Raw genomic sequence first — 13,572 nt, 5'->3', positions numbered from 1 at the left:
AAGTTTGCATACTTCATTTTAGAATATTATGACAAAATGCAATGTACACATTTCAGAACCAACTGGGGACAGTTTGTTGTTCCCAATCCCTTCCCTTTTCATGCAAATGATTTATTTAGGCATTGGTTGTGTCATAAACTTTAGCAAATGAGACTTTAGTCTTTACCTAGCTTATATAAAAGTCAGTTTTCCTAAATTAAAGGAATAAAAATGAGATAAAACATTGTGGTACACCCTTGGCAAGATCAAAACAATACATTTCAATGGATTTGGTTTAGATCCCTCTTCTTAAATGAAACTGTATCATTATACTTCTATGATCATACTTGTACTTACTATCTGGAGAAGTTCACCTTTTATGCATAGTAAAAACAACTCACAAAGCATCTTTCACGTCTGAGCTCATGGAATTCAGTGAAGCACAGAGGTAAGCAGAACATAAAATAAATAATGAATATGTAACAAAAGGAAAATCAAATCAGAATTCTAAGCCTAGTTACAAGTAGTGGGGAAGTCAGGGAAAAATAGCAAGTTATCCAAAGAAGAATCACTCACACTACAAGGCTCTAGGGGCCGAAGAGCTGAAGCAGAATTATCTAAAATCACAGATTTGTAGACATACGAGGCTTTGTTTTCTAAATTCAAAGGCCCAGTTTTTCTTTTGTGCAACTGAGCAGTCTGAAATTGCTTTGGATTGCAATTCCTTAAATCTGTAACAAAACCATTGCTGCCACCTCCCGTTCTCTGTCAGTAATGCTGCCAAAAGAAATCAACCATCAGAGTACTTCCGGCTAAAATAGTATTTACTTATCATGTGTTTCAGCACAGCACCTTTTGTTTGTTTTTCAAAATGGAGTTTTTACCTGAAGTTTAGTAAAATGGGAGACATGCCATCTCAACTCTAAGCATTTATAATGAACACAGAAGAATCTAAACTGAATCTTTTATAAACTGAACTTACGGTGCTGTTTTTAAAAACAAAGTCATTTCTACCTGCAGGTGTAATTAGGACAGCACTCATGAATATGGACAGAGAAGCCAAAGAATACTATGAAGTGATTATCCAAGCCAAGGATATGGGAGGGCAGCTTGGAGGACTGGCTGGGACTACCACGGTCAACATCACCCTCTCAGATGTTAATGATAACCCGCCCCGCTTTCCCCAGAGTAAGTAGCTAACCACCCAGAGCACAGCTCTCAGGCCTCAAGGGTACAACTGATACAGAGATGCAAGAGAAAGGCCAGTCTGAGTTGATCCAATCATTCATCAGTTTCTTCCCTACATGCATTATGAAATTCTACCATTTTCCACATGAGCCTGTTTCCCATAGCACTTATCTAGTGTTTCTCAAATATTTTTTTCATTTTTTTCCTCCTTATAAGCCCTTCTTAAGACTTTTTTCTGATTTCCACAGCCACCTACCTAGCATAAAATCAAATATTAAGAATTGAGATTTGTTGAGTAGAAATGAACTTTCATGGGCACACAAACAACTGTCATATCTAAATTTTTTCATCACACTACCCAAAACGCACAAAGCAAGAATGAATTTCTGCCCCCTAAGGAAGGACAATGTTATATTAAAATGCATTTACTGAAACTAAGCCAAAGCTGTAGCAGAACACACCTACCCATCTGACCATCTTAACCAATCAATTCACAAATAGAAGCTGAGCATTTGCTTTGTAAGGGCATTTGGCATGAGAGGTACCAGATATTCAAAACCTAGTTTCTTGCCCCTGTGAAGCTTAGAATCCTCTTGTGGAGGAAAAGTTAATCAATAAGGAGTACTTGGTGTGCCACTTGCATAGTTCACAAATGGTGTAAGTTAAAGTAAGTTACTAAGCTGATTGACTGTACAGTACAGAAGACTAAAATGTTGCAGAATAGTTTGCATGTGGGTTGGCTTTTGTTCACAATAAACTAATATGAATGAAAGTTTCCAGACAGATGACAATTCAATGGAGGTTTAATAAATATAAAGGATTTATACAGGCATAAAAAGCATATTCCAGAATGGGGAAGCCATTCAATCATTCATTAAAGAAATATTTGTTCCTGACACCATTCTAGGTATGGGGCACAGAGCAGTGCTAAATCTCTGCTCTCTTAGAGCTCATTTCAATATATATTATGTAATAATATATATAATATTTTAAATATATATATATATGCCAAATCTGTATATGAAACTCCCTATATCATTTTATGGTCAAAAGATTCCTAAAAATCAAGGCATGCTCTTTCAAATGTGTTGTATTTCTTTTCTTCTTTTCTTTATTGCCCCTAGTAGTGGAGATAGAACCCAGGGCACTCTACTACTGAGCTACACTCCAGCCCTTTTTATTTTTGAGAAAGGGTTTTGTTAAATTGCCCGGGCTGGGTTCCAACTTGAACTTGTGATCCTTCTGCCTCAGCCTCTAGAGCACTGGAATTACCACCATACCAGGTTTGTGTGCTGTATTTCTCATGGCAGCCTGAGAATAAATTTTGAGCAAGAGACATAAAAGCTAATTTGGTATTAAAGTACGCTGCCAAAAGTATAGACAAGAAGCAGGGGAGCTGTTAAGGAGTCATTTAGAATGGTCCAGATTTAAGCTGAAAAGGACTAAAAGAAATGACTGAATGGTGTAAACAAATAAAATATAGACCTCTGCCTCTTGATTTCAATGTGAAGCAAACTGAGGCAAAGGATGCAAAGATGACAACAGTGTTTTAAATCTGGGTGACAGAGAGAATTCTACTGATAGAAACAAAGGGTATATAATAAAACTAGTGGCAGAAAAGGAAGAAGACAAATTCAAATTTGAATATGAAGTGACAGAACAATCAGACTGAATATCCTTAAGAAAGGTAGAAATATAGAGCTATGATGGTGGAGCAGAGCCCAGGAATGGAGACCTGAGTTTGAAAAGTGGATCCTGAAGGGAATAAGCTGGAAAAGTGAGTACAGCAGACATAATTTCAGGCAAAATGAAATTCTTAAAAAAAAAAAAAAAAAAAAAAAAAAAAACCTAAGGTAGAACAGAGTCCAGCCAGACTATCAGCTGAATAGATGCATTTTGAATCAGGTAAACCAAGTGAACCTTCTATTTTATCCATGTAAATATAGGAAGAGTGTTCAAACATTTAAATGCAACTGATATATGCAGAGTTTCCCCTGAGCATTCATAAAGCAAAAGGCAAGATACTAAGTAAGCATTTTTTTTAAATGGTGAAAGAAGTTACTAAGTTGAGTGGCCCTATAGTACAGAACATGGAACAGTCTGTGAAATGACATATGGAATGACTTTTTGTTCCTTTGCAGATCCTGTGAGTTCCATCTTCATAGTTCAGAATGACTCACATGGCACATAATTGTACACTGCAGATTTCTGAACACCCTTTAACTATTCAAGTTTTTAAACTTGACACCAGCTAGTGTCTCTGATAAAGGCAGAGGGGCAGCAAAGCAAATTATTATATTAGCTCAACAATATAAGCATTTGGGCATATTATAGGAAAATAATGTCATCCCAAACATGGCAACTTCATAATGGCATAATACAATAAAATGATGACCAGGGTCTCAGTTTTTCCTCCCAAACTTTTAATGTCATTCTAAAAGATACATTTTTGATTAGTCACTCTCAAAACTTAGTAATATAAAGAATCTTTGTTAGAATGGCAGTACTGAATATGATTCAAGGAAGATAAATTGAAACCACATAATTTAAATGTGTCTCTAAGCAATCTTCACATATTGCTTTCCCTAATATGGTCACTATTTATGTAGTTTTTAAAAACCTTATATCTAGCTGGGCATGGTAGTGCACACCTATAATCCCAATACCTGGGAGGTTCAGGCAGGAAGATTACTGCAAGTTAAAGAACAGCGTGGGCTACATAGTGAATTCAAGAACAGTTTCGACTACATAGATTCTGTCTCAAAAAACTGAAACAACAACAAAAAAATTATATTTAGTCACCACTAAATATTTTCCCATCTACTTGCTAAAACTAAGTTTCAAAAAGCTCGCTATTGGGCCAGGGATTTAGCTCAGTGACATAGTGCTTGCATGCTAAGTGCTAGGTCATGAGTTCAATCCCTGATGCCAAAAATGAAAGAAAAAAAAAAGACTATAGTCTTGAAATAACCTCACTATTCCATTAACTTTTCTTAGATGATCTCGTCCACCTCTTCATTGCAAGAATTCTGCTTAGCTTCTTTTTCACAAATATTACCATAACTGATTATGGAATGCTAAAAAAATATTCCACTATTCTTTCACTCTGAACAAACTCAAATGCTTTAAACTGAAACAATATCAAGATGTTAAGCTAGTTATTTCTAATATAACACATCATGTATAGAAATTATATGTGTGTGTTTAAACGTATAACATGACTTTCCTTGTGTGGAGAAAATTATAGAAAGACGCTTCAAATATTCTACAATAGCAAAAGGTAATCCAGTAGAAACTTTAGAAGTGATTGTAAAAAAGATGAACTTTATACATCTGCCATAGCTTAGTACAATACAGGATTTCTGGCTCATATTTGCAAGCAGATTATCGTTTCTTCTATACAAGGTTGGGATTCTGTGAGCTTCCCAGGTGCTCTCAACATCCCCGAATCTTTGTAAAATTAAGCCATTATGTTTCAGGTTTCCCAACAGTTTACAATGCATAGTAGATTAAAAGAGACCACATATATACTGAAAATGTGATTATACAATTTTTGTTACTTCATGTACATTTGACAAAATGAAGAACATCAAAAAACTAACACCAGAACAAATAAGTTAGCAAAGACATAACTTTATGAAAATGAACTAACTTTGAGAATTAGAATAGCAAGTCAAAAAGGGCAGTATTACCAACTCTTGTGCTTCATATATATATATGGGAACATTTTTGGTATTTTGTACTGGACTAGGAGAACACATAGCATCAGAGGTACATCTATGAAGAAATAGCCAGAGGTCTCAACTGCAAGGTCACACTGATGGACCACAGATAGAGTTGGTGGTGTTTGTGCCTATTCTTCTCTGTGCCTCTTCTTCTTCTACATACAACTGTTCTCCATCAGCCCTAGGCAGGTGACCCTAAAGACAAATAATCAGCACACTGATCAGGCCATGAAGGCAAATGTGGTATTTCAAATGCAAACAGAATAAATATGTATTTTGTAATCACAATGTTTTCTCTTTACTCTGAAGGAACTAACATTTGAGGAAATACTTCCATTCATGGGAAGTACCAAAAGTTTGGAAAGCAAGGTACTTCCCATCACTCATAAGGTAGAATCACTGGGATGAGAAGTAGTTTTGCTTCTACTTTGTCCTACTTTCAGGATTTTAGTCAAGCTGACTTCTTATTGAATACCCACTATGACCTGTAAGACTGTTTGCTCAGCCTCTCTGAAACTCAGCTTTCACCTGTAAAATTCCAGGAAGTAATTTTGAACCAAGAAAAGTGTTTTGCCCATCATGCTGATACGATGTGATAATAACAAGGTAGTGACAAATTATGAAGAACATATATTTCTGCTTTTTTTCACAGAACATTATCAGATGAGTGTGTTGGAATCAGCTCCAGTTAGCTCCACAGTGGGGAGGGTGTTTGCCAAGGACTTAGATGAAGGAATCAATGCAGAGATGAAATATACTATTGTGGATGGAGATGGTGCAGATACCTTTGACATTAACACAGATCCCAATTTCCAAGTTGGCATCATAACTGTGAAAAAGGTAACTCATCTTTCCAAATCATTTTCATGGATATTTTAGATATATAAGGGTTGTACTATGAATTTGTATTTATTTAAATGCTCTGATAAAAACTCTTTCCTATTATTTAAAAAAAAATACCTCTTGCTCCTTATGCTATACACATTAGTATGCTACTATTTTACAGACAGGGTAATGGGTCATAATAAAAACATTATAACTATGCCATTTCTCCTACTTAGCCACTTAAACTATTATAACTTAGTTGTCTAATCACGTTAATGATTTAATAAATATTTGAATCACACATGTTTACATAGTATATCATAAATAATAACAAAGCAAGGTATAACATTTTTTATGAATTAATAAATAACATGCAGGGATTTTAATTGCTTCCTGAAGATCCATAAGTGCAAATTAAACTTGAAAGAGTTTTATGAAACAAGATAGTGAGTGATTGTTACCACTTGAAAGTCTTTTTGTCTCATGATGAGTACTAAGTTTTCTGAACTTATCACTTCTTTCAGTAGTATAAAGCCCACAAAGATAAATTTTGCTGGAAAATAACTGCTACAGAAGGAAGGCTAAAATAAAATAAGAACGGTGAAGATGACTTCAAATTTTAATTGGTGATTGGGACTAGTCTTTCACAGAAGTGACATTTAGTCAAAGATCTAAAGTAAGAAGAGTCACAGCAGAGTTGAGTGGGATAACAACATACCACTGTGAAAAGTTCCATCTACATGATTTTTAGTGCAACTGTCCATGGCTACCACAGAGAGAACAGAATGCACATGGAATTATTGAACAAAGTGGTCCAAACAGAAGGACAGAAGTGCGAAGGTCTTGAAGTGTGCTCATGTGTGGTGTGCTTCAAAAACAGAAAAAGGATTTATAAGGCTGAAGAAGGAAAAACATTTAGGAGATAAAGTCAGAAAAGTAACAAGGATACAGGACTGTTAAACTCATATAGGCTAACTATAAGTACTTCAGCTTTTACTCTGAGTAAAGAAAGAAATGACTGAGTGATTTTAACAAATATGTGAAAAAATTACTCTCTAAGCTATGTAGAGATTAAAAAAATGTTAGGGGACAAGGTTAAGAATAAGGAGAATATCTGCATGGATATTATAATAATCTAGGCAAGAGATGATGGTGGCTTGGGCCAGGGTAGTGGGAATGTAGGTGTGAGAAGTAGAAAAGTGTGTGTGTGTGTGTGTGTGTGCATGCGCATTTTAAAAAGACAACTGGATGTTTTTTTTGTACCAGGGATCGAATTCAGGACTGCTCACTTGCAAGGCAGGTGCTTACACCACTGAGCTAAATCCCCTAGACAACTGGATTCCTTAACAGACTGGATGAGAATATGAAAGAGAAGAATCTCCTGAACAAAAAGAATGTAGCTGCCATTAAAAGTCTACAAGTAGAATGCAGATGGCAGGAGCTGAGGATCACAAGTATCGGGATTCTGCTCTAGACATACTACATTGTTAGTGCTGGTTATATACTCGAACAGAAATGTGTAGTGGTTTTGATTACAGGAGTCAGGAGTCTGGCACAGAATTCTGGGTTAGAAATATAAATTTAAGAGTCATAAGGATATACACAGCATTTCAAGCAAATAAAGTGGAATGAGATTTCCAGGGACCAAATACAGAAAAATGAGGCCTAATGCATCCTATATACAGAAATGAGAAGAACAAACAAAACCAAGAAAACTGCAGAAAGATCAGAAGAGCGAGGGAAATCAAGGGACTGTGGCATAATAAATGCAAAAGGAAGCATTTCTCAGAGAAGGGAGTGATCACCAGTAACAAATATGGCTAAAGATAAAAGAATATTAGAAATTAACCTGAGACCCTAGGAATATACAGGTTATTGATGATACTGACAAAATCAACAAGACAATTATAAAATGTGGCATAAGGTATATTTATAATAACTAGTCTGTGTTGTTTCATAGACCTGAATTAGCACTACTTTAGAACAGAAAAAGAGTTATGTGCATGGGTTTCCTCTGCCATTATTTAAGGTACAATCAAATACAGAGAAGGAAATGGGTGTATTCAGAATTCCACCTACCAAAAATCTTTATAGCCATCACAAAAATTATACAATGTTAAGACTGACTTGTGAATCATCTAATAAATCTGGATGAAATTAAAATATCCTGATTTCTTACTTTATTCCCATTCTTTGAGGATACCACAATGAAAGCTTACTATAATACTAATTTGTTGTATCACATAGGGCTAAGAACTGTCCCTACTAGGTGGCATGCCTAAGCAAACACCAGTACATTGTTAATCATGACTAGTAAATATAAATGCTCCAAGTTTTGAATAATTATTGTTTCTTGGATGTAAAAATTCTATTAAAAATGAAGCAATCAGAAAGTGCTTTTGTGATACTATTTATTTATTTAATGACACCTATAACAATCCCAAATAATAACACTAATTCATGTTACATTATTGCATTACTGTTTCGCTCTTAATTACAAGCCATTCATTTTTAAAAATATATTATTATAATCTGAGGAACTTCAAAGTATTTCTTTCTGTAGCTCCTTGACTGGGAAAAAGATTAAACCTCAAGACATACCACTGTCTCCTATTATTATTACTAAAATTATATCCATATTTAATCAAAATGTATCACTTTTCTAAAGTAATTTTGATATCTTTTCAGAACTTATGAGCATTTAGAAAATGGAATAAAAAGGCCAATAAGTTAAAGAGTTGGTCAAGTCTTATATAGTACATACTGTAGAGACTACTGACTGCTCAATCTATACCTCTGCAACAACATTCACTCAGATATCTGATACACACCCATCTTCCCATTTTGTCATTAATGTCATATAAAATTGAAACAAAGTTTTGCTTTTGATTTATTTCTCTTAGACCTATTTTTTGTCTAAAAAGCCCACACTTTTTCCAAAAATATTAAGTTGAATTGATAGAATTGGGTTTTCATAAAACCACAAAGATTACTACCCAATACCATGAGTCTTTTTACTTTTTAAATAATTCAGCAATTGATTTTAGTCTCGTAAATGCCTGAAATACATAATTTTCAAAATGTTCTTTATTCTGTAGCAGATGTGTCATTTTCTATTATTCAGCAAGTCTTCTGCCTGTATTTCCTCTCTAAGAAGTCATAAATTATAATTCTCATCACTGTTTTATGTACCACTTAAAAGTTAAACCAATTTAAATGATATCTATTTATTTGTAATTTATTTAAGAATTATGTTAGACAAACATATACTTCACTATTATGAGATTTATTCCCTCTTGGCATTTCCCTGGCACTGTGCCTACATAATAACTTTTTTGTTTCAATGCCGAATTTTCAACACAATAAAGTTCAGCACATGCACTACCAACAAAATGCAAACCTCAACTGAAGTAAAACAATATGAATGGCTTTTATTAGGTTTACAAGCACTAACTACTACATCCCATCATCTTCTGATGAGCCTACAGCAATTGTAAGCTGTCTTCAATTGCAAAAGGATCTTTCCAAAGCATCAAAATATTTTAAAATGTGCATCTTAGAATAAGTGAAATATGGTACACAAAAGCCACATGTATCTGTATATATCACCACTCAAATAGTACATAATAATTTACAGTGAGAAGTATTTTGTGTTATTCACTTTAGGAAAGGGTGCTTCATTTTCAGCTATAGGCCTTTCTAGTAATAAAAATCTAAGTCATTGTCATTGCCCTTACATCTAGGGAAGGAACCAAAATACAAAAAAAAAAAAAAAATCTGTATAACAAAACAAGAAGAGCAGTAATGGAATAAATAATAATAATAATAATAATAAAATACTAGGAGAATCAAGGAAGAAATAATTTTTTTCATTAACTTAACTTATAAAGCTACATTACTATTTTGTGCAATAATTTTCATACTCCCATTTTCAAGGATATGATAACTTCATTTTACATGCATTGATTCCAGAAAATTTCTTAAAAGTTTGAACTTATGTTATTATTCTTTGATTTACCATTACAAACACAGACATAAACAACTATTTGATGTTATAAAAATAGTAACAAAAACTATTCAAGAGAGAAAATACTAAACTTGTAACAAGCTTAGTCAATTTAAAGCTAAAAGCACTGAGGCAGTATTTTCAATTTTAAAAATGAAAGTAAGAGAAACAATAATCTTAAATAGTTTTTTAAAAATCACAAGTGACATTTAAAAAAACAACAGTAATTAAACACTCTAGTCTCTTCAACAGATGGTGATACAACAGCGGTGTACCACATGTAAAAAAAAAAAAAAAGAAACAATCTTCATTATGACTCCAAAAATTAAATAATAAACTCAAAATCGATCACACAACTAAATGTAAGAAGCAACATAAAACTTCAACAAAAAAAAATGTAACAGAAAATGTTTGTAACTCTTATTAGGCAAAGATGTCTTCAATATGATACCAGAATCCCAGTCTACAAAAAAAAAATGGTTTTAACTGCTAAGACTTCAAAATTAAAAAGTTTTTTCTTGTGAAGAGAATGAAAATACATGCCTGGTGGTAAATGCCTGTTATCCCAGTACTCTAGAGGGTCGAGGCAGGAGGATTACTTCAAGTCTCGCTTATACAAATTAACAACTTAATAACTTAATAACCTTATCTCGAAATTTTAAAAAGTTTTTTTAAATGGCTGGCAATATGGTTATACCTAGCGACCATAATTTTAAGTGAAATAAATTAGATGGACACACCTGAATATTGCATAGTTTTTCTTATGCCCAAATTATAAACAAAAAGCAAAATAAAAGATAACAGGAAGTAGAGACATAGGTCTTTCTCAACAGGGAATGGGATAAAGAGATAAGTAAGGGGAAAGAAAAGGATGAAAAAAAGAGTTAATAGGTGTTATGTACATATACTGACTCTAGGCAAGGAATATAAACATTATGTACTGCAAACATGGAATAATAAAAACAGTGATTAGGGCTGGGATGTAGCTCAGTGCAAAGGCTCCAAGTTCAATCTCCTGCATGAAAAAACAAGACAACTCACAAATTGGGGTAAAGTATTTGCAAATTGAATGTATGACACAGGACTCAATTTAAAGAACTCTTCAAGCAAATACTTAAAGACATATCATTAAGCATTAGAGAATAGTAAACCAAACCATAGTGAAATATCACTTCATACACAGTATGACAACTAATTTTTTTTAAATCAGTAAGGAAGATACATAGAAACTAGAACTCTCGTAAATTCCTAGTGATGATGTAAAATGACACTGTCTTTGAAATTTAGTTTGGAAATTTCTTATAAATTAAAAATATATATTCTTACCATATAATCCTTCAATCCTACTCTTATGAATTTACCTAAGTGAAAAATTTATACTCGCACAGAATGTTTATAATGATTTTATTAATGATTGTTAGAAATTGAAAGCAACTCAAATGCACTTCTAGTGGAAACTGGAGAAATCAACTTTTGTACACATACAATGGAACACTACAATAAAAAGGAGTAAAGTACTTATGCATACAACATGGATGAATCTCTATATTATGTGAAGTGAAAGAAACCAGACTCAAAATATGACATACTGGATAATTCTATGTACATGACACTTTCACAACAGGGACAGAATATCAATGAATCAGTGCTTGCCAGGGACTGTACATGCATGAAGAGACTAATCATAAAAGTGTATGAGTGGATGTTCCCAGGGTTATAGAACAGTTTTATATCTTCATGATCATGGAAGACTCATGGCTGAATTTGTCAAAATCTGCAGAAGTTTACACTAAAAAAAATGTTCATATATGTAAATTATGGCTTAATTTTTAAAAAGTATAGAATTCACACTAAGTTAGAAAAATGACTTAAAATTAAGGGGGAAACAAAGTTTGCCTAGTCCAAAATTAAAGTAAATGACAGGGTCCACTTTAGGTTACCTATACATAAAGAATGAGTTTTAAAAGAATATAATTTACCAGGAAAGAAAAGTATGCACATTTATGGAGTAAGTAAAAATAAACTGATAAACTGATAAAACTCGTCCTTCTCTATACCGTAATGTGAGTGGCAAGTTTCCAATGAGAAAACTTTGTGTTGTGACCAACAACTAAGGAAACTGCTGGAGCAAATTAGGGTCTTAGTTTAAATGGAAATGGTTGAAGACCCAAGAAACATGCAGCACAATGTTTGGCAATATACAAATGCTGAACAAGAGGTTCCAATGGCAACGAAATAAACAAACACAAACAACTTTTTCAATGTGAAAATAACGTTTATTTAAAGCAACTAGTACTGACGTTTGTTGCTCAAGATGAAAGCAGTTGCTTAAATGGGCACACACAGTATACTGACACTCAGCATATTTCATGAAAAAAGCACAAGTGAATAGCTGGAAAAATGTAAGTCATCAATATGTTCACATATGACTTTGATGCTTTAGTAACTGCTTTGCTGTCTACTATAACTATTTTATAGGACTTTCAATGATCATTTTACTACTGATTTGTTTAGAGCATTATTGCTTAAACACATAAGCATTTTGTCAGTATTTTTAAAAATAAACTGATTTTTTTTCAAAAATAACATTTAAGGGCCAGGAATTTAGCTCAGTGGCATAAGCACCTGCCTGGCAAGCACCAGGTCGGGAGTTTTATTTCTGGTACCAAAAAAAAAAAAATGTTTACTTTCAGCCCAAAGTGCTTTAATTTCTTTTAAAATAAAACATTCTGAAGGAAAGGTTAAATCAAAAAAGAGAACAATCAAAAAATTATATTTCATGCCACAGAATTTACCACAATAAATTAAAGTCTTGTGGATCAGTCCATATATGCTAGTGGCTAATCAATTTTCCTGTTGTTATTTTTCAGCCTTTGAGTTTTGAAAGCAAAAAAACCTACACATTAAAGGTGGAAGGAGCTAATCCTCATCTAGAGATGCGTTTTCTGAACCTGGGCCCATTTCAGGACACAACAACAGTGCACATAAGTGTGGAGGACGTAGATGAGCCCCCTGTGTTTGAACCTGACTTTTATTTTGTGGAGGTGCCTGAGGATGTGGCAATTGGAACAACTATACAGATTGTTTCTGCTAAGGATCCAGATGTGACCAACAACTCAATCAGGTTTTTCCAGATTTCACCTTTTCCTATATCCTGGAATTTTCCTTTCCCCTTCGTTTATGTCATTTTCTAGCACTTTTTCCTTCACATCTTCCTTTATGCACCATCTCTGGAAGCTCTCTGAATTTTTTTCTATTTAAATAATCATGGCCTCATCTTATTTAGAAATGAAGTGGTCTTTATATCAATAACTCACTTTCACTTGGTATAAATATACATACATGCACACTCCTTCATTCTCAAACATGGGCACATTGACATTTGGGGCTATATAATTCTGTGTTGTTGTGGAAGGTTATCTTGTACAATGAATGATGTATAATCCTATGTCTGGCCTTTGCCCACTAAATGTCAATAGTACTTTCTTTAACAACCTAAAATATCCCAGATATTGCCAAATGTCCTGAAGAGATGGTATAAAATCATCCCCGGTGCAGAAACACCAACTTAAATAAATCATAGTTAGACATACAAATGTCAAAATGTTAAAAACCATTAACTTTTAGTTAAATATAAAGGTAACCATTGAACATTCTTTACCATTTATGAAACTTTGACATTTTTTCCTTTTCCTAATATACATCTTATACATTTTATACACTACAAAAAGAGACTTACTAATGTCATTGGTTTGATGCCAATGACATTGGCCAGAAAGGGCTCTATATTGCAATCTCACGTATCTGTCTCTCTAAAGTATGTTTTGAAATTAACAACCAACCAACATG

The 13,572-nt window shown here is 33.6% G+C and overlaps 1 protein-coding gene across 6 annotated transcripts in view; it reads left to right on the top strand.

Annotated features, from left to right (window-relative positions):
- The window catches only part of Cdh20 (cadherin 20), a 211,317-nt gene that overhangs the window by 174,084 nt on the left and 23,661 nt on the right, over nucleotides 1-13,572 (top strand). For 5 of the 6 annotated variants that reach the window (XM_063231532.1, XM_063231533.1, XM_003474126.5 and 2 more), the window contains 3 exons: nucleotides 1,000-1,167; nucleotides 5,545-5,732; nucleotides 12,594-12,847. In XM_063231532.1, coding sequence (XP_063087602.1) covers nucleotides 1,000-1,167; nucleotides 5,545-5,732; nucleotides 12,594-12,847 — 610 coding nt within the window. The remainder of the gene's footprint in view (nucleotides 1-999; nucleotides 1,168-5,544; nucleotides 5,733-12,593; nucleotides 12,848-13,572) is intronic. The other variant, XM_063231535.1, reaches the window with a different exon arrangement.

Source organism: Cavia porcellus, unplaced genomic scaffold (assembly GCF_034190915.1).
Source record: "Cavia porcellus strain 051 isolate PalLab524CR breed Dunkin Hartley unplaced genomic scaffold, mCavPor4.1 scaffold_20, whole genome shotgun sequence".
Classification (NCBI taxonomy): domain Eukaryota; kingdom Metazoa; phylum Chordata; class Mammalia; order Rodentia; family Caviidae; genus Cavia; species Cavia porcellus.
Note: the sequence above shows the minus strand (reverse complement) of the source record. Positions and strands in the feature narration are given on the sequence as shown.